At 25.4% G+C, this 22,635-nt stretch overlaps 1 protein-coding gene across 2 annotated transcripts; it reads left to right on the top strand.

Annotated features, from left to right (window-relative positions):
* Positions 1-4,381: 4,381 nt before the first annotated feature.
* LOC145835640 (uncharacterized) lies at positions 4,382-20,099 on the top strand. 2 transcript variants are annotated; one of them, XM_082943318.1, is made up of 11 exons: positions 4,382-4,539; positions 4,976-5,122; positions 8,281-8,337; positions 8,649-8,762; positions 8,829-8,953; positions 9,261-9,501; positions 13,093-14,501; positions 14,763-14,998; positions 15,180-15,447; positions 16,148-16,528; positions 18,687-20,099. In XM_082943318.1, the coding sequence occupies exons 1-11, from the start codon at positions 4,392-4,394 to the stop codon at positions 18,903-18,905; spliced, it is 3,345 nt and encodes a 1,114-aa protein (XP_082799444.1). In that variant the 5' UTR covers positions 4,382-4,391; the 3' UTR covers positions 18,906-20,099. The 2 variants fall into 2 exon arrangements, with proteins under 2 accessions (XP_082799444.1, XP_082799443.1); XM_082943317.1 differs by having other exon boundaries at positions 8,649-8,953.
* Positions 20,100-22,635: the final 2,536 nt, after the last annotated feature.

The raw sequence follows: 22,635 nt of genomic DNA, 5'->3' as shown, positions 1-22,635 counted from the left end.
ATACTGTAAAACATTAAACTTTGTTCTATAAAAATAAACTTATATTGTCAAAAGTACAGTAGATTCAACATTTAATTGACATTAAGTAAAAAAAGAATATCAACAAAAGCTTGGTACATATAATTGTTCTCTAACACCATTTACCAGACAATTTTTTTAATTATTTTCCTTAGACTTTTGCTTTTTTTCATAGATTTACATAGTATTTTTTCTGAAACTTTTGTGGGAATCCTTGTAAGCTAATAACAGTAGTTTTCATCATCGTAAATAATTGTGTACATTGAGTCATTGATAAAAAATTCTATACAGTAAATAGTTGAATAAAAAAAAATGTTTAAATTTAAAATTAATTAAAATACTAAGTTTCATAAAAGTCCTCATCAGTTATAAAATTTGTTATTTTAGTAGACCTTTAAAAGTTATAACATGAACAATAAATATTTTCAACCTCAATCTGTTTTTTATGCTTTTATTGACTTAAATTTTATTTAATAAAATGTGGAGGAAAATTTAAAGTATTTAGATGTAAAATGTGGCAGTATGTTGTTATGTAAATAGTTTTTGAATTAAAATACTTATTGGTATATATATTTATTTTTTGTTATTGTTTTGTTTTTTACAACGTTTAACAAAATTTTCTGTTTTAATTTAATTTTTAAATTTAATTTTTGTTTGGTCATGCATAATAAATCTTTTTTTTTTGGACTAATATTTGAAGAAAATTCTCTGGTTTCATGTACTTTTTTTTTCAAATAGAAAATATTAAACAGGGTTTTTGCGCATCAGGTTAAATCCGGCTAAATTAATTTAAAAAAAAAAATGCAAAGTATCAGTTTTTTGCATGAAAATTTCAGAATTTCAATTTATGTCATTTCAAATGCTTAAAAACTTCTGAATTAAGAAATATTGAGAATAATTTTTCTTTTTCTTTAGTAAATCTTATTAAAGTGTGAATTTATTTTTAAATATAATTTTAGTTATAAAGCAAAATCAGTCAGCATTTGTGAAAAGAAATGCTGAGAACCTTTTGTTGAACCTTTTTTTTTAATTCTCTAAAAAAAATTTAGGAATATTTGTTATTTTGTTTTGAGTAGATCATATACGTCATAATTATAAAATTCTTAAAAATAAAACAGTATAAACATTTCAGTTTAATTCAACAGTTAGCTGTTTGTTTTAATTTGTTTACATCAGCTATGTTTTTCATAGCTTTGTTAGTTTAAGTGTTTTAGTTTATAATTTAGAAGCTTTATGCCAAATACTTTTTAGATCAAAGCTCTTAGCACTTAATTCATTTATTTTACTGTTTGTTTATTTAAATTTGTTAGATATATTCACAGGAATAAAACTATCTTTAATGTATAAGTTTCTATCCATAATTTCATAGTAAAATTATATATTACAAGTTTTTGAATTGATAGTAGTTTTTATTTTTATTATTGTTAATTTTATTATTATAGTTTATTATAACAGTTAGATATTTTTGATTAGCATAATGAAGCTTATTTTAAAATTGGTTTTTTATTTAAGAAGTTTAAAACAAGTGATAAAAGCATGTATTTAAAATAACAGGTATATAACAAACTTCTTTTTAACAGTTAATATTTTTATGATTTAGTTAGTTTACTATAAATAGTTAAGTGATAGCATTATGTCATAAGTTATGGGAAAAACTTATTTCAATGATAGTTTGTTGATATAAAATGATTTTTTTTGTTCGTTTAAAAGGCTTTTTTAAAATAATTTATGTAATATCATCATAAGCTTAAAATATTGTTTAGTTTGAATAGATATTTTAAAAATTCTGATGTTTCAATGATAAGATAACGTTTTTGAGATATATGTTAAATTAGATTTTGTTTTTCATTTACATACTAATAAGAGTTGTTTAAAAAATGTAACTTATAATTGACGAGTTCTAGGATTATTTGACATGAACTTTAAATATGCGTGATGTGTGGTAGTTGCAACCAAGCCCCAAAATTTGATAAAGATAGCAATTCATTGAAGCAGAAATTAAAATGACGAGTTGAAAATATTCAAGTTGCTGTGTAAGCAATTGATAAATGTTGAAAAATAACTTTGTTAAGTATTTATTTTCTTTATAAGTAGTGTTTGTGGACATTTTTATTTTGTTAAGGGCATAAGGGGTGTAAACACCCTTTTTTGGTTTTTGATCTTATTTTATATAGCTTTTACTAAGCTACAATATGATTTTTACAGATTTAAGAAAATCAAAATAATTTTTGAGTTATAGCCAGTCAAAGTCGGAGGCAACAATAAGATCCTTATGGGAGGCACAAACTAAAACGGCAAATAACTAGAAATCACTAAAAATCTATCTCCTACGTTTTTTGAGATAACTACCTCAAATTTTCAGAAAATGTTCCTTGCAATATTTAAAAAATTCTATCTGAACAGAATTTAAAAAAATTTAAAAATAAAAATTTTATAACAAAAAAACTAAAAAAAAACTGTTTTTTTTGTTTATTTTTTATATAAAATTTTAATTTTTTAATTTTTTTTTAAATATATCAAGGAACATGTCCTGAAAATTTGAGGTAGTTATCTCAAAAAACGTAGAAGAAGATAGATTTTTAGTGAAATAGTCTATTTTTGCCGTTTTAGTTTGCGCCTCCCATAAGGATCCTATTGTAACCTCCGACTTTGACCGGCTATATCTAAAAAAATATTTTGATTTTTTAAAATCTGTAAAAAGCATTTTGTAGCTTAGTAAAAACTATATAAAGTAAGATCAAAAACTAAAAAAGGGTGTTTACACCCTACCTATGCCCTTAATTTACTAGTTTAGACCCTCTGATACCCAAAATGACTTCTAAAGGGGATTTTGAAACAATGTCAGGCTAAATCGGTCAAAATCAGGCTAAATTAAAAAAAAATTGTGCTAGAACCCTGTATCTAAGTTCAAAATTAAAAAAATCATTTCTTACAAGTTCTTCATAATTTTATAAAAATTAGACTAAAAAGTTCAAAAGTTCTTGCAAAAAAACTATATGGGTTTTTTTAATGAATTTTTTTGCCAGTTTAGTTGACACTTTCCATAAAGAATTTGTTCAATAATTCAATTTCAACCCTTTATATCTCAAGAGTTACTTTGCATTTAAAAACAGTAAAAACACATTAACTACTAGCTTCAAGTTACATGCATGACTATTCAATTTCGAACAACTCAAATTCTGACAATTAAATACTAAAAAAAAATTGAAAGGGCCACAACTAAATTAGGAATGTATATTTGTCATATGTAGGTTCTTTTAATATCTACTAACCATTTTTTTCTTTTTGAAAAACATTAAATATTTTTGAGATATGGCTTAAATAAAGTAAAAAACATAGTTAATTTTAGTCATTTAAAAATATCTTGAAAAATATTTAACATTTTGCAAAAAAAAAATGCTTGTAGATATTAATAAGATCTACATATGTATATTTTGTTTTTTTAAACTTATGTTACTACTTTTTGTAATATAGTCTTTTACATATTTTTTAAGAATTTGAATTGTTGTAATTTGAGTTTTCCGAATTTTAATTTTCATATAACCCTTAAATTAATGTGAAAACAAAGCACCAAAACATTGTAGGTTGAATAGAATAACTAGCTAAAAATCTTGTCATTTGTCTGCCCTCTTAGTTTTTAAGTTTTGAGCCTTTTAACGCATGAGATTACTATCTTAATAATTGCACTCTACTAGATTGTAAAATATTAATTATTATTTTTGTTATAATATATATAATATAGATATAATTTATAATTTAGTGTTCACTAAGTGTTTAAATTATTGACCTTAAAAAATTATAATAGGTAACTGACTTATTTACTCAAGTTTGTTGCACAACAAACAATTTTTGTTATTGAATATAAATTTTTATTTATATATGTATAATAGTGTTTAAAATATTTTAAATTATACTTTATTAGTTTTTTAAAACAGATTAAAAATAATTGATAAGTAATATGTTTTAAAGGTGTATTAAATCAATCTAGCTTGATGACCAAGAGATTTTTATGCACCACATCCTTAGGCTATGTTTGTAAGAGTCTACTAAACTTTTTGTGTTCTAAAAAATAAGATTCAACATTTTCATCAAAATTATCAAGTTATCTCTTCTTTTGTGTTTATACTACCAAAATCATTAAAGATTACTATTTTGTTTTAAAACATAACATTATTGTACAAAATTGTTACAAACGAAAAAAAAAATTACAAGCTAATTAAAAAGGTGTGAATTGTTTTTTATGTTTAAAAACTATTCGAAAAACATACTTTTTATAGGTACTTTTACAAAGTAAAAAATTGGTTAGTTTTATTTATTTTATGGTTTACAAAATTAGTAAAATTTAAAGGTTTATAGTTTAATGTAAAGAAATAATGAACAATGAAGTAATCAAAGATATGTTCAATGAAACAGATGAAAAAAGTCAAGTTGTAATTGGCTTTAAAGCGGACATTTCAGATCAAAACCTTAATGAAAAATTAAAAAAGTTAGAATGTAGCTTATCACAAGCTGTTTCTGACTGTAAGTTATTATTAATAAAAGTTAAGTATTTTGTTTAATACTAAATTGTATACTTTTAAATTTAATGTAGTACCATGGTTATTGTTAATATTAACATATATTTTAAGATTTTTTAAAAGTTTAAGCTACTAAAGCTAGTTTAGTTTCACCTATTGTAAGAAAACCATTAAGTTAAAACCATTAAAAAAAAAAATTAGTCCTAAAATAAATTTCATTGCTAAACTAATTCATGATATTTGTCAAAATATGTATTTAATATATATTAGTAAAAATTGTTCAAATAAAGTTACAACAATTAGAACAATGAATAAGTATGTTTTTTTTTATTAAATATTTGTTATTACTACTTTAATTAGTTTTCAATTTTATATTGTATTTTAGCAAGTTATTATTAACTTAAAAAAGCTCATATTCATTATTTACAACAAATTTTAAGCGTTTCATCGAGTTGCAGTGCAGCCATGGAATAGTGTAAAAGTTACATTTCGGACAAAGAAAGAGGCAGTTGAAAGGTTGCGTATGCTTTGCAGAGAGTCTGGAAACAGATTACATGAGCTTGGTATACTGACTGTACAAGTTGAGAGTTAGTTTAATTAATTTTTCACAAATTGAGTTCTATTTATTTACACAATTTATTGAAATTCTAAAGGAATGTTTATATTTATAAAAAACTAAATTATGTATGTATATATATACATATAATTTTTTCTTTAATTTATATCCTTAAATTTAGGGCAAATGGAGTAAATAAATTTATTTAAACTACCTAAAAGCTTAAGAAAAAAAAAGTTAGTTTGTATACAATATAAGAATTTTATTTTACTTTTGAGATGTAGTCATTTTTGTAAAAAGTTTCCAATACATATTTTTCATTGTCGTTTTTATTACAAATTTTAAAATCAGCATAAAATATGTCTTGTTTATGTTTTTAGATTTTTAGTTTTCTCTTAACATTCCTAAAAAGATATTTTTTAAGATCAAAATAAAGTGATTTTTCAAAAATTTTTTTAAATCAAAATTAAAAGTAAAACTCCAATATTAAATAAATAATAGAAATAAACAATAAACAGTCCGTAGAAAATTGTTTGTAAATTAAGGTTAAGGTATTTTTTAATAAAATTGTATTTTTCGCCTTCCTTAAGAAACTCACAAACTTTTATAACTGATATCTCAAAAGTTACATTGATTTTTTTTTATTCCGAGTATTTTAGAATTGCAATTAAATGAATTAATTTAAATGTTTAAAGGCAAGGTCAAGCCCCATTGTCCTTGATTGTATTTGGTCAGAATAAAAGTTTTGTGATAACATTTGATGTTGGTTTTCGTTGGTTATCAGTTTTTTAAGTCTTTTAAAACCTTAAGACAGGGACACAAATTTATCTTGCCTCTTTGACAAATTTAGTAATAACATTAAATTGTTCAACAAAACCCCATATTTTACACAAACCTAGTATACTTTTGTTTATTTATAATGCGCTGATGATTTTTTTGGAACAATATTTTTGAATTTTAGTTTATAAGCAAATGAAAGTTAATTGTCTATAATGTTAAGCATATCGAATGTGAGAATTTTTTTTAATAATTTAAAGTATGAATTTTTTCACTCAGTTTTATCATAAAACTTAATAAAATAAGTTTGTTTTGGTCTATTTTTTTATCCTAATCAATAACGATGAATCAGTACATTTTTTTTGCTTCAAAAACGAATTTCTAAAATAGTCTCTATTGTAATTATTTTATCTTTAAACAACTTTTAAGAAACTTGCAATTAATTTATCACCAATATTCAACCTGCATGATGAACAGTTTCTCTTCGGTATTGATTAATCGATATAAGTTTTCCTACCGCCTGAGCTTCTGCTTGAATGCAGATGTTTATAGGCTTTTAATTTTGCCTCATTCTTTATTGAACAATCTGAATTGTTTACCCCTCAAAAGTTTTAGGCCTGCTCTGTTTTTGAAATAAATATATACTATTTAGTAAGGTGTCTGAGTATGTGTAGAAACAGTTCTATCAATTTTAAATCTATGGTTGAGTTATTTTTAGATTTAATTTTCAAACATATGTATTATGTGTAATTTGTTGTACTTTAGTTTTGTAATCATTTGAGTTTTTTAATACAAGAAATAAACAGTTTACGTTTAACTGTTTTTGTAATATATTATGATAACAATCTATAAAACATATAACAAAACTTGTGTTTTGAAATAAATAAAGCTATAAGGGTATTTTTTTAAGGATGTAAAGTGGTAAATCACTTTTATCTTTTTAGTCTCATTTTTTTAAGCCATTAAAAGATTATTTGAAAATAATTATATTGTTGAAAAGTAAAGAACAAATTATGTATAGTTAAATTACCATCTTATTAGGCCATAAATTACTTAGCTAAAATTTGTTTTTTACCACTAAATTAAAGAAAAAGGTAACAATAGAGATCTAAGAGATTAATAAACGAACATAAATTTTGATGGATATTGATTAATAATTATAGGAGAAAATGAATTTCAATTGAAATACTCTTTTTAACCTTCTTAGTTTGTACTTTTTATACTTAACCTATTAAATTTACCAACTTTTATCCCTTATAAGTTATTAGGTACTATAAATTTTATAAAGCAGTAAAAATTATTTGGTGACTGAAATTAAATTTACTAAAAAAGAACAAGTTGTAAAAAACAAGTAGTATCCTTAATGGTGTAATAACGATAGCTAATTTGGCTATACACAATTTTTTCTTTACTTTTTAACAATGTAATAGTTTTAAATAATTTTCTAAATAGTTTGTTATATTGCAATTTTTCAATTTCACCACTATGTTCTAACTTTTGTACTTCAGCAGTACTTTAACTAAAATTTATTATCTATTCACAGACGTGTTACTTAGATATAATGTATAAATTTATGTTAGAAAAAAAGTTATCATGACAAATAACAAAATTAATGACATCTTTTTATTTTATGAGTTTAATATCCGATGATTTTTAGCTCCCTAGAATTGTTTGCTTGGTTTTAAATGTATAAATGTTTTGTATACTTATAAATTATGTCACACAAAGAAATTTTATTTTTTTATAGTGAACTTAGACTAAATAAATACCAATAATTTTATCTTGATTTTGGAGTTTTTAAGAGTCTTTAATCTTTACTACTTGACCTTGTTTTTTACTTTTTTATTATTTGTTTTTTAATACTATTTTGCAGTTTAAGAGAGTTCTAAATACTATTTTATTTATGTAGCTCAGTAAAATTGACCAACTTCTGGCTTTTTAGATATATTGTTATATAACTAGTTTAGTTCCAACTTATAGTCTTTGTTGCTTTTCATTTTAGGTTGTGTAAGTTACATGATATAAAAATAAGAATTTCTTATATAATTTTACTCTTAATTTATGCTGGTGTAGATTTAGGGATAGTCTAATAAAAAAGTAAACTACTTTATTTATATAAAGTGATAAAATAAACAATTTAAACTTAGTGATCTTCGAGTTCAAACATAAATAACCTGGTATATTTTATTCTACAACTTAGATGTTTATAAATGTCTACTGTTGGTGAACAAATTTTCAAGTCTTAAAATTTAACTAGTAGAATTACTTGAATAGGTATGTTTCAAGTAGTACATAAATAAGTGAAGTCACAAGATTAAAAGCATAAATCTAATTATAATTAACTGTTTCTTTTCACACCTTTTCACTTCTGCATGTTATACTTTTTTAGTTATTGAAATTGAAAATTAACAGATGAAGATGTGATAGATTTAAGAAACATCCAATTGGAACACTTTATACAGCCACAAGGTATACAAACTGTTTAACTGTTTACCAAATTAAGTACTGTATATATATATTTTTTACCTTTAGTGTTTCTAATAGTTTTTATGCAATTTATTTAAATACATACTGTATAAAAGTTTTGTTTATCAATTTCAACTTTAAACATAAACTAGTTCACAGTTTGATAAGCTTATCGAAAAATTTAAAATCGTTTTCTGTAAAAAAAAGTTTATGTTTGCAAACTTAATGAACCATCATAATAATAGTTTGACTTAAAAAATAAATTAAAATTAATGTTATAACCATCTGAAAATATGTAAAAAAATTGAATTCAGTGGTAGCAGGAGAGAGTAGCGGTATGATCCAAATAAACAGCGGAGGAATTCCCATGCAGAAATGTGCTATAACTGCTCAAAGAAAAAGACCAAGAAAAAAGTCTAAAGACGGCGGTAAAGTCTTACCTAATGCTAAAATGGCGAAAAAGCAAAATGATATTATGTTTTCAATGCAACCAGGGGGATTCTCTAAGCAAGTTATTGATCATGGTTCAATGTCAGTAATGTCCCTTGGAAGCAACCCATCAAGCATTATGTCTGCTGATGTAGACCCAGGACAATTTTTCAATGGCAGTGAGTTTCAGGTAAAAGGATATCATAGTTTGTAATAGAAAAATATTTGTTATTACTATTACTATTGAAATAGATTATCATTTAAAAAAGTAGAGTACCTAAATTAGTAATAAGTTTTTTTAATACAAAGACAATTTACTATTGCTTTTATAAAGCACATATTTAGTTTTTTTGTAATAAAGTGCATTAAAACATTTCAATACAACGATGCAATATTTTTTTTGTATATATGAAGTAATATTGAAACAGTTTTATATATTTATCTAAGCCGATAATCGCTTGGTTTTTATCTTTCTATAAATTACTTTCATAAATCAGGATATAAATACTGAGGATGATCTCATGTCAGTTCAGCTGCAGAGCCTCAACAGTGGACAAAACTTGCCACAAACTCCTTCACAGGACGATGTTTTCAATCAGCGCTTCTCGCAAGATTCGTTTGATTTTGACATCAACAGCTCGGCAGTGAATGGAAGTAAGATACACGATCAATCAAAACCATTCAAGACACCGGGCCAACCGCAAAGTTCCCATCAGTTCGTCGGGCAGACTACTCCAGGTTTTTTAAAGTGTTCTGTTATACGAAGAATTAAAATTCTTAATGTTAAAAATCCAATTTGCTTTTTCAGCTTTGTATTAGTTCATTTTATAATTTAACTTATTTTTAAAACAATTAATTCTGTGTTAAAATAAAATGTTAAAACAAGATATCATACAGCTATGGCGTAGTCAAGTAACTTATTTTTAATTACCAAATGTTATATTTTCAGCATACAAAGTTAAGTTGTGTATATTAAGTTTTTTGCAGAGTAGAACTTTAGTTTAAGTTTATACTAAAATTTATTGTAATAACACTAAATAGATCATCAAAAAATATTAGTTTTCAATAATTTTTTCACTACCCAGTATTAGGTACTTTAAAATACTATCAACTTGATATATATTAGCACTAGTAAATACATTCGTATGCTAGCTAGATGTGCAAATTATTATGAAGTTTATTTATATTTTTTTTAATACAATTTTTTGCTTTACGATTAAATTTTTTATGTTTTGTGTTAAAAAAATATATTATTTGCAATGCAATCAGCCTGCAAGCCTGTTTTGATAAAAATATATTTAAATTTAATATTATTTGAAAAGAAGTTACGTCTATTCCTAAAATAGGAGCACCATTAATTTTCATTGCATATTGTTCATCTTCTAATTTTATTCTTGTGCTAAATATAGTTAAAAAGACCATAAATTTTGTTTTAATAACTGTTTTTATAGTAAATATTTAGGATAATATTTTTATTTTTAAGTTATAACATATTATAATAGTAATATTATAATAATAAAATTCCAACTATTCTAATAAATCGTGCGTGCTGAAGAGAAAAAGAAATAGTGTTTTTGTTTGCAAGTTTTTCATGAAAAATTAAAAATTTTCAAATTAATTTTTATTGTTGTAACAGTTAATTAAACTATGTATCTTATTAAAGTTCCTCGTAAATATTCAACTTTTACACACTGAATGGTATATATTCATCTTCTTAAGTTATTTTATTTAAATAGTATAATGATTTTTTGGATTAAGGAAGTGTTTTAGATTATATAACATGGTCATTTAATATATATTGTGCGCTTAAATTCATTTTTGTTTGTTTTGAGTTGTTTAAAATAATAAAATTTATTTCTAACAATAACAAAAGTATAAAAATTTTAAACTTTTAAGTTATAAGATATTTTTTTTTAATATTAAAGTTGTTTAAATTCTCATATCTTAAAATGTATTTTGAAAAGACTTTAAAGGTTTATTTTATATATACTAAATATATCCATAAATTTGATAATCTCCAATTTAGTCCAGGGACAACTCTGCACTGTATATAACTTTTGACTTCTCGTTTCTTTTTTGAAGTCGTCCAAAATAAGTCTATCAACTTTAACTGATGTGCGTTACAGTGATGTGTACATTTAGTGCTAGCTTTCTGATTAGTTTTTTAATGAAAACTGTTTTGCATTTGTTGTCTTTTTGAATCTTCTTTACAACATTTTATAAGTTTTGGTTGCCTAAAATATTAGTGAGACGGCTTTTTACAATGTAAAAGACATTATTGTTCACTGAAACAATCGTTTTAATAAAAATAAAAATAAAATATTATTAAACTCTTTATTACTTATTTAATTTTTTATTTAAATCAATTGTTATTACAAGTTTTTTGTTTATCACATCTTAATGAAATGAAAAGTTCAGTGTATTATAGAAATGTAGGTGTAAAAAACATCCTATTTATACTTTGCCTTTTAATTCCAACACAACATATGTAATCTTTAAAAAAATTATTACAAAGCTGAAACATAAATTACTCAAGTATTATTGTCAAACTAATGTTACCAATATTATAAAAAAAAATTTTGAAAATGAGCTTTGGATTGTTGTCTAATGTATACAATTTTTAAAATATGCATTTTGTATTTGTTGTAATCATATGATTATAAAAGCTATTGTTTAATTCTGTGTGCGATCGTTACGTTTAGTTAAACGATTTTACAAATTGATAAAGAGGCATATTTTAAACGAGCTTCGCGCTGGGACCTACGAGCGTGCTGAAGAAACACAACAGCTTATTAAAAATTCAAAACCCTCTCTCACACTGCCTCCCCGCTTATTTCTTTTTTCTTGCTTCCCTTTGTTTGTTTAAGCCGAAGTTTAACTATACAATTGTCGCTTTACTTACTTCACGGACATATTCCTCGTAAGTTTTGACCGCCTTTTTGTTGTTTTCGCCTTCTATTATAAGCAAATATAGCTTTAGAGTTAAAGCTCGCAAATATTCTTAAAAAGATCTTGTAGTGCATACATTACAATAGTATATCCAGTTTAAACGAAGGCTTAATAGTGCTTATAGGACTTAACTTGCTTTAATTAATTTTTTTATGTTTATTAAATAATTTGATTTTTTTAGGTCATACTATTTTTTCAGTACGTTAATCAATGTTTTATAACCATATCAAAACGTTAATCTTAGTAAATTCTTTAATGGTATAAGTTAAATACACCATATTATTTCAATTAATTTATTAGAATATTTAAATAATAGTTCATATAAGATTTATGTAATACAATCTAAATACATTATTTGAAGCTTGTATATTTTAAGTTAGCAAAACTTTTAAAATTGTGGTTTTTTTTAAACCATAGGACTTTTTCTTTAATGTCAAAAGTATGTTTTATTTTAGAAATTGCTTTTGAATTGTTAAGGTACATAATATTTGTAGCTTGTTAAATGTGTAGAATTTGGTCAATAATTATTGATTATTTTAAACAAGTATGTATTTGCATATTAAAAATGTAATATCTCTCTCATTAAAATTTTTAGATAGCTACAATTTAAATACACGTATTTAGGAAATAGTTTTTACGTTAGTTCATATTAATATAAGTTGAAATACTATTTGTATAATAAAATTAAAATAAATAATGAAAATTAAATTTTACCTGCATAGTTTGAATAAGTTTTCTTTTTATGTTTGATTGTAATCGATATTTACATAGAGTTATATTATTTCTAACTATTTGTAATCTATTTTATAAAAACACAATACTAAATTGTTTAACTATATTCAAAAATGCAAAACCGGAAATTCTAAATACAATGAAAAATTTTGAAGGATGCCTGGCTAAAAACGTGCATGTGTTAAAATAGTGTATGATTTTTTTTTGTAAGTACTCACTAAGCCACAAGTTTATCAAAACATTTTTATGTAGAAATTTTATTAGTACGGTAGAATTTTTTTTAGTTAAACGAGTATTTGTTTTAAAGGTAATTTTGCTTAAGAAAGTATATTTTTCAGAAACGTTTGTTTGATGAAATCTGCGAAAATAAGATTACGTAAAAATGTATTTATCAAAATTTTACACTGGGTTTATACAGTACTTAAAATAGTAAACAATTAATATTTTGAGTTTAATCTTTAATATCATAAAAACATTGAACCGAAAATCTACTGCCGTCTCCGAAAATCTAAATTACTAATAATATTTATATTAAATAATTTTATTTTTACATCGTTTATTTAAGAAGTAACAAATAAGTGATTTAAGTTAACTATATTCATTATGTAATTATTTCTGGTGGATAAAATAAAGTTTTTTTAATTTTAGGTATGCAGCAGCAAGTGTACATGAATTCACAAAACATGCAGCAAAATCAACAAGTTCATCAGACAAATAAGCTGGCGCTCATGCAAAGACAGCAGCCACAGATTTTGTGGCAACAGCAAAATGCCAACAAGATTATAAACGTTAGCAGCAAAAATACGAACTTTATTCTCTCCCAGCAACAACAACAGTTCCAAACAGCAAACAGTGTTCAACCGCAACCCCAGCAGTTTAATATGAAGTCGACGCAACAAAACCAGCATCAAGCGCCACTATTGGTTGATTTGTTATCAAATGGTGAGCAGCAGTCAAGTCAGATTTCTACTCAGTCTCCATTATCTGGAATTCAGCAGCAAGCTCAGCAGACTGCAAAACCAAAGAAAAAAAGGCCTTCAAAGAAAAAGAAGCCATCGGTAACACAGCATCAGGTAAAAACCGAACCAATTTTTTTACAACAGCATTCCAACCAAATTCAGCAAATAAAAAACCAACAGCAAAGTTTTCCTCCACCGAACCACCAACAAGTTTTTATGAGTCAGCAGCAGCAGTTTTATCACCAACAGCAGCGGCAAAGAATGATTCTTGCCTCTCAAAATTCTCAGGTTATTAGTCCTCATCAAGTTGAACCAAGCCCTTCTATGCCGCTACCTAACCAGCAACAGAAATTTATACAGCCTAACATACCTCATCCAGGTATAAGAATTAAACAAGAGTTTATACCTCAAACACCAACATCAAGACCGAATTCTGCTGGTCAAAGTGGCGCAAAACAGCCAGTTGCTAAACCAAGATTTTCTGAAACTAAAAGAAAATTGTCACTTAACAAAACAAACGGAAAGCCAATCGCTGCGCAGAAGAGTGTTAACAATAACAATTCAAATATAAGCTCAAATCCGCAACTGACAAAGCTTTTAGAGGATGGAGAAGATCCAAAGTTGACAGATATCTACAGAATTCTGTGCTGTGCTAAAGAAAATAATCAGATCCAAAGTGTTGCATTCAAGAAAAATCCTCAACTGCCGTCTCCGAATTTCAGTAATGGAAAACCAACTATTACAAGAAAATCAAATTGTACTAGCTGGGGAGATGTGCACAATGTAAGAGCGATGTTAAGCCAGCAGGCCTACAACATGAAGAAAAAGCTCGTTGAAAACCAAGGTAAAATTGCTAACGAAATCAGCAGCAGAGTTAAGTCAGAAAAGAGGAAGCAGGAAAACGAAAAGAAATCTATCTTGCATAAAAAGAAGACGATTCAATCGTCGGTTCCCATTGCTGCAAACTTTCACCAGAAAAATCCAGACAAAGGGCAGCAACATCGACAGTCACAAGTTCATCAGCAGCTGCTTTTTAATCAACAAAAAGAAAGACTTCAACATCCGATTGGCCTTAATCAGAGATCAATACCGCTGATGGTAAGTTGAAATCTTTAAAACTAAATATGGGCATAGGGGGAGGTAAATCACCTTTTTCACAATTTAGTCTTATTTTATTAAGTTTTAACTCAGCTATAAGTTTCTATTTACAGGTTTTTCTTCTACTAAAATTTGAAATTTATTCTAGAGTGAGAACTTATTCTTGCAATGTTAAGCGTTTAATTTAGCAAGTCTTTTTAAATTGTTTAAAAATAAAATTTATCAGTAACCCAAAATGATATTATTTTATTTCAATTTTAGGTAGGCCAACAACAGCATCAACTTATGCAAAATCCCCAACAAATGAAACAACAACAGCTGGTGCAACAACAAAGACCTCAACAACTTCAGCATTTAAACCGACAGCAAGCTATGAGAAATCAACATATGGGACAACAGTATATTAAGCAGCAACAGAAAACAGGCAACAAGAACCAGCAGAGGCCAGGCAGCAGTAGTTCTTACATATCACAAATGTCTCCTTTGGCTGCAGACAGGTATTTATAATTAAACAATGTTTTTATTTACCTACAACTTAAACTGTTTTGAATTGCATACTTTTTGTAATCATTAATCATAGTAAAAAAATAGTAAATTGTCTTCAACTAAGTTTCTACAAAAACATCCTCGGCAGTTTTACCATGATGAATGAATATTAAAATATCAATAAACTGCCAGGTTAGCAACTACCCCTTCTCCTAACAACAGCGCAATTCAGCAACATAGTTTCTCAGGAATTCAGTATCAACAGCAACGCTCGCCCATGATGCAAATTTCTCAGAAAACCCCGCAAATAATTCCTTCTCAACAAATAATGAGACAACAACAAGGCTTCGTTAAAATGCAGCAGCAGCAAAAACAAGTTCAGCTTAATGCAGAAAACAAACAAGTTAAAATGATGAATCCTCTCAAGTTACAGCAAAACAGAAATCAGCAATCTCTTACGGTTTGTTTCGGGTTCCCTTTTCAATATCTAGGTACACAAGATGCTTTGAACTTTATCTTAAGTTTTATTGCATTAAATAGATTATTGAAATCAACTACTTAAGTAAAGCTTTTAAAACTTCTGCTGTCTTTATGATTGGTTCGTTTTAAATACGTTTTTGCTTGTTGTTTGTTATGTTAAAACTATTATTTTTGAAATAATTTCAATGTATTTATAAAACGAAAATGTTTAACTATAGTATGCGTAAATTAAAAAATCACCTATTATGAGAAAAAAAACATACCCTATCATACCGTTTATAAACCTATAGAAGCTCTAATATTTTAAAGCTTTAATTTAAAAAAAATATATATATAAAACACGCATTTAAGAACATTAATTTTTAGTTTTAATTTAATTGTTATTTTCTAACTAACATTTAAATAAAAAGTCTTTTAAAGTACCTTTTTAAGATGTTATAGAATTTTAGTAATTTATTTTTAGTAAATTCAAGTGTTTAATCTTTTTTATGAGGTTTATATAACTTGCATAAGTTACTGAATATTATCTGCTTCTTCTTTAAACTTTTTCTTTTTAAAACTTTGTTTTAGAGGTTTTTAACAATGTAACTTCTATATCATATATTTTAAATTTAAATCGAGTACGTACCCATGTAATCTTTCCACCATTCTTAAAAAGCAACACCTGAACGTATTTTTAGAGTCCGGCAAGTCCGTTTACCCAGCCAGTTCCAAGCCCACATTCGCATCACCAACAAAACTCCATGCAGCAAAATATAATACATAAAAACCAGCAGCAAAAAAACCCAATTCAATTTAACCAGCAACAAGGTTCAGTTCAGTTGAACCACCAACAAAATCTCACACAAATGACTCAACCGCAAAATTCAATGCAAATGAGCCAGCAGCAAATGGTCGGCCAGGTGAATCAGCAGCAGATGTGGCAGCAGAGAAATCATTTCGTGAACCAACAAAGATTGAATCAGCAGCAACCAGGAGGCAATCAGATGTTGAACAAGTTTCCAACTCCTTCAACTATTCATCACCAACCTCTTTCCATGCAACAACAGCAACAACAACAAGTTTGCTTTATATATTTACACTAAAATCACGAATCATTTTGAAAGCAAAATAAATTTATAAAGTATTGTAATTTTTAAGCTATTTTTTATGGTATCTATGTTTTAGGTCTTATGATTTGTTTTTTGTTTGTTGAAATTGTTTTCACAGGGTTCAACTCTTCAGGCTAAATTAGTTTTTATTGTGAGTTCAATTTTTTGAGAATTTTTGAGTTATTAAAAAGAAACTAGAAAATCTTTTTTTTTAAATTAAGTTATGAAGTTGCGAATTTATTTGTAATTCAAATTTTTATTTTTGTTTTAAAAGTTTTATTAATATTTAAAGCAATATTGGTGAAATAGGGTGCATTCAAAAAATATTTTGCTGATACTAAAAAAACACTAAGAATAACAAAATATAGATTTACGATTATTAATTTTTAATAATTTAAATTTTTTTTTTGATTTTTTTGTTGTATGTTTTGGTAAGATGGGTTTAGGGGTAGGGGTGTATTTTTAGTTAATTATTTTGTGTAAAATTAGTTAAGGATATGGGTTGAGCTCTACAAATAAACTAAAAGGAGTAAAATATTTTCTATTAAAGTTTTATTTTCTACATGTTTACAATGTTGGTAAATACAATTAAAAAAAATATTATATATTTTTAGAGATAAGTTTGTTTTAAAATAAAAGATCTTATTAAAAAATTTGATACTTTTAAATCTACAACTTTTTATCCTTAGACTTGTTTTGACATATACAAATTAGTTGCAGATTTTTGAATACACCCGGTAAAATATTATGGTATGTCAGTACAAATGATTGATATTTATAACTAAATTTTTAAAACAAAATATTTTAACCTAAATAAAAATTTCTTATAAAAAAAAAAAGTTATAATACTTAAAGTAGCTGTTTTCTAAAATATGTTTGCTTTATACTTTTTTTATTTTTATTTTAGAAACATTTTTATTTTATACGGTTTGCTGTACTTTAAATTATTTAAAAAACTCAAGATTGAGTGACCTAATATTGTGAATATAAATTGTTAAACATGTTTGTAGCGGTTACATGACAACTTAAGTTCTTATGATATTTTTATGGAATTTCGTCTAATAAAACAATGGAATTGAAAACATATAAAAATTACTAAAAAAAAACTATGTTTTATAGGTAAACCGTTACAAATAAATTAATAGACTACCTCGTTTCATCTACTTATAAGACCAAGTGGTGGCCGATCAACAAGGATTAGATAAAATTTTAGTCTAAATCGGGTCATGTTACTTTTAAATTATAAAACTTTGCGTACGAACCCTGTTTTTAGTTATGAAAAATAGTACAATAAATATAAATATTTTACTTCAGTTTTAGAATCAATAATTTTCTTATTTAATGTCTTGGGAATGATAAATCCTAAAATTGACTTAATATTTCATTTCAAACTTTATTACATGAAACTGAAACTTTATTGTAAACCTGAAAGTTAAAAAAACAATTATGATTATTTTTTAACTAAAAAAAGATTGTTAGTCAAATTACTTGCAGTAACTTGAAATTTAATCACCGTTTCTAAAATTTTTTTCTTCAAAAGTTTGAAATTTTCTTAAGAAATCAATGAACAACTTTTAAGTAAAAGTAATCCTTTTTTTTGCTTATTTGACTTTACACACCTACTAGTACTGTAGTAATCATTTATAAAAATTTATAGTTGATCATTTATATAAAATAAACTTTTTTTATTAAAATTTTTTAAACTGAGATTTTACTTTTTTTTGCTAAATTTAAAACTACTGGTGTAATGGCCAATGCAGTGAAAAAGTTTTAAAAGTTGTGCTTAATTGTTTTTAGTGATCTATCTTAAAAAATTGAATCTAATTTTTATGCTTTTTTAATTGTTGTCCTTAATGTTAAATGTTTAATTAATTTTTAAACACTTTTAATTGATTTTGAAAGTTTAACTCAAAAGTCTAATATTAGTTGTAATTTAATATTTTTTATTGATGTTTTAATAGTTTTAAACACTTTTGACTAGAAATGTAAACTGTTCCTAATATTTGTTCACTTATCGAAGTTGTAAGCTCACAACAGTAAATATTAATAAATAAAAAAGCATATATATTTCTTTAAGCTAACTTTCAAAATGCTAATTAACTGTTGCTTTATACAAAATACTTTCCAGATGCAAGCATCGCTTCAGCCACAAGTTAACATGACGACGGCTCAACAAGTAGCCAATCAAGTCCTTGCTCAAGCTAAAGTGTCTACAGCTCCTTTAAACGTCACCATGGTAAAATCTTTGCCGTCTCAACCGATGCAGCAAACCTCTGTTGTAACCCAACCACCTCCGAACGATTGTGTAGTTTCAACAACCTCCCAACCCCAAACACCCGCGCCTTAAACCACCTCCGAACGATTGTGTAGTTTCAACAACCTCCCAACCCTAAACACCCGCGCCTTAAACTTACAAATGTTAAAAATGATGATATCTGGTGTGAAAGATGAAATCTAATTTTAAGTAGTCTCTTTGCTACTTTATCCAATGAAACACATGTTATGAGTTCTAGTCGCAATTTAGTGTAAAGAGTGCTCTATATGAGAAAAAGACTGTATAGGTATTTTAATGATTTTATTTAATATTGAACAAATTAATTCTTGTTAACAAAATGGAAAAATGTCTTATTTAATTTGTTTATTAAATTAGATAAATTATAGTTTTTTTGTATGAGCTTTCTGTAACTTGAAATTTTAAATTCAAGAAAAGCATTTTTAAGTTTTCTCAGTTTATTGCTGTGATTTTAAGTAGATTTATACATTAAACAATTAGTCTGAGTATATAGATTTAGATACAAATGTAACAATGTTTAATTTTTTAATAAAGGAAATTAAAATTTATTTAAAGTGGAAGGTGCAGCTCTGGTATAAAAATTACAGATTGATACCTGTAATTGTAAACAAAAGGTGCGTGTTATATTTATTTAATGATTTTGTCGATTAGTTTTATACACAAATTGGTATGAGCTTTAAATAGTTTTTAAATATTTTAAACTATTGTTTCTTTATACATCAAAATTGTGCTTTTTTTATGTATATTTAAATAATATTCGAACTACATTAGATGCGTTATTTATACTATATTTGCTTTGTTGTTAAATATATGTTATAAAATTTATAATACTGTAACTATAATTTTTGTAAGTTATTTGTTTAAGCGCTATTGTTTATACAATTTATGTTTTTATGCAACTTGAATAATAAGTTTAAAATCAACAGTCTTATAACTAATTTTATCTATGATGGTTCTAATTGCTTGAAGCTACATGTAAATAATTTTGTTAAACTAATAAAATTTCATTGTGTTGCAACTGCGTTTAGGCTAGCATAAATTTTTAATGAACTATTTTAAATCCTCCCTCTGTTTTTGGTGCGCAAAAACTTATTAATTTTGTTTTGCAGCTTCATTTTAGCAGTATTTAAGATGTTTTAAATGAGATTAATTATTTTAAGTATTAATTATCCTGACTTATAAAACAGGTTACTATTTTAATTTGCACTTTAGGAACAGAAGTTTTAAAACTTTGAATTGTTTTTTATATACTACACAAAATAGGAAAAGTTAAAATAGATTCAAATTTTTTTCACCACTGTTTTAAAAATTTTTTCGTTAGGCATCTTATGAATTTTTATTTTATCAGACATGTATTGTGATTTATTCGTACATTAAAATAAAATAATTATCAAAAACAGTGTTGTAATGTTGAATAAATATATGTTTTGGCTAGTTAGAAAATACGTTGTAGTAAAACTTATAACAATTTTTTTAATTTTTTTACTTGAAAAACACTTTAAATAAGGAAGCTTTTTATCATTGTAAAGTAAGGATACAGCTTAAGCAAAAAAAAAAAAAAGATAATTACTAATAATGGAATTCAACTTAAAAATTTTGAACACAGTACATAGAAAATTATTATTTTTACTTAATTTTATAAACTAAGTTACGTTTATATGGCAGATACAAAGCTTTATAAGTTTGTACTTTTTTATTCGTCTATACTATGTTTTATTTATTTTTTATCGACATTTAGTTTTAAGTACTTGTAATGTTTCAAATGAGGTAGTTATATTTAAAATCATGAAAGGTTTAAACTGAATTATATTATCTAATGACCACAAAATTTCTTCCCCTTAAATATTTTAAATTACAGCAAAACTGTTTACTTAGAAACTGCTTAATTAGGTTAAAAATAAATCTGTGCTTCACTGATGTTTTTTGTGAAAAAGAACAATATTTTTATGAATTAATTCTGGTTAATAAGTTGTTTTTTAATGATAAATATTTAGTTTTGTTGGTTTTTGCAAACTTTTATACCATTCTAGTTTTTTGATCAAATTAAGTATAACTTAATAAAGTTTGATAGTATAAATTTTAAAAAGTTAGTATTGAGACTTGCACTAACAATCGTAAACAGTTTTGAAGAAATACAAACTTTTCATTTACTTTTTAACTTTTAAATGTTAACTAATATTATTATGTAGTATATTTTTTAAAAGCTGTTTACAAATTGAGTTCAGATTAAAAGAAATTTAGAACTGTCATAAAACTTTTATACTCTTTTTTTGTATGACATTTTAATTCTACAAAATATTTGTGCTTTTACATGTTGAAAGTACTCAAATGTAATTGTCAGATACTTTTGTTATTTAGTAATATTTGAATAAAATACTTTTTAATTATTTTTGAAAATTATTTATTTTGTGTGTCAAGTCAGAAAACTTTTATACATTGTAAACTTTTTCAATTAAGCTGCATCTCTGATTGATATGCTTATTTAAAAAAACCTTGGTATTTAAAAAAAAGTAGTTAAGAATTATATTACAAATAACTAAACAAATTTACTTTGATATAAAAGATATCCAATTTGCATGAAAACTCATGTAGAATTTATCAATATATTATAAGATTAAACGATTAAGTATCAGCTTAAAATATGTCGTTCTGCCTAAGGCATAGTTTATTTTAAAATATTCTTTGATATGGTATTAAAGTTTTATCAATTTATTATGGACCAATTATCCGTGCCTGAAGCTGTAAATAAACCACAACAATAAATTATAATATATTAGTTAATAAAGAAAATTTATAAACCAGTGTATATATTGATTTTTTTTATAACTTTATATGCTGAAAAAATATGTAACAAGTTTTATAATATTTATACCCAAATCGTTCTCGAATTAAGTTTGTCATTACATAAAACTGTTATTAAACTTTTGAAAAAATGGCTATAGTTCAAACTTGAATATTATGTTTATTATAAAAAATATAAAATGTTCTATCGTAATTCTATTTTATAAACTGTTGTTTAATTGGAAAACATATAATTTTGCATTTAGTATTATAGATCTACCTTACACGTATGTATACTTGGTTGCTTATAGAAAATGCGACCTTTGAACTTTCAGCAAGTAAACTTATTTTTATTTAGCAAATATCACAAAAACATCTTGTTGAACGATTTGAAAAGTTATATTTTCGATATAGAGGCTATTTTCAAATTTCTGAAAACAACTCCAATGTGAACTGTTATTGGAACCTTAAAACGCAATCTTACAGTTTTAAGCTGAAAATTTTTAGCAGTTATCACATAAACACATTGTGCAGAAGTGATTCTGAGGAAAATTACACGGAGAAATTTCTTTTTTTTTTTAAATCTAGAAAAGTCAAATATAAACATAAATTGTCTCCGTAAAATTTTCTCTAAATCACCTTGAATCCTGCAAAATGTGTTTTTGTAATAATTGCCGGTTTACTCACATTTCCCACCCTCGCACAATTCCTACCAAAATGTTTACTTTTATTTTATTTAACTTTTACTGACACTGTTACCACTTATCCTTGGCTGGTAAGCGATTTTTGGATTTGATCAGGTGGGAGTTGTGCGGATAGAAACTGTGTGTGGGTTGGAACTGAGCTCTTCCCATAATTGCGACATGTAAAGCAATTTTCAACTAAAAACTTAAACGTTGCATATTTTGGTCCATTCAGCTTACATTGGGCTTGTTTTCAAAAATCTAAAAGAGCCTCTATAAAGAAATTAATCAGCTAAAATGTGGCTGTGATTGGGAAAGAG

The sequence above is a fragment of the Thalia democratica genome, chromosome 5 (genome assembly GCF_965202585.1).
Source record: "Thalia democratica chromosome 5, ktThaDemo2.hap1.1, whole genome shotgun sequence".
NCBI lineage: Eukaryota > Metazoa > Chordata > Thaliacea > Salpida > Salpidae > Thalia > Thalia democratica.
The sequence above is the reverse complement of the archived record's forward strand: the minus strand, read 5'-3'. Positions and strand labels throughout refer to the sequence as shown.

Coding starts and splice junctions, on each gene's coding strand:
- LOC145835640 (XM_082943317.1), top strand. CDS start 4,392: ATGAACAATGAAGTAATCAAAGATATGTTCAATGAAACAGATGAAAAA. Junction 4,540..4,975: donor ATCACAAGCTGTTTCTGACT/GTAAGTTATTAT, acceptor ACAAATTTTAAG/CGTTTCATCGAGTTGCAGTG. Junction 15,448..16,147: donor GAAATCAGCAATCTCTTACG/GTTTGTTTCGGG, acceptor ACGTATTTTTAG/AGTCCGGCAAGTCCGTTTAC.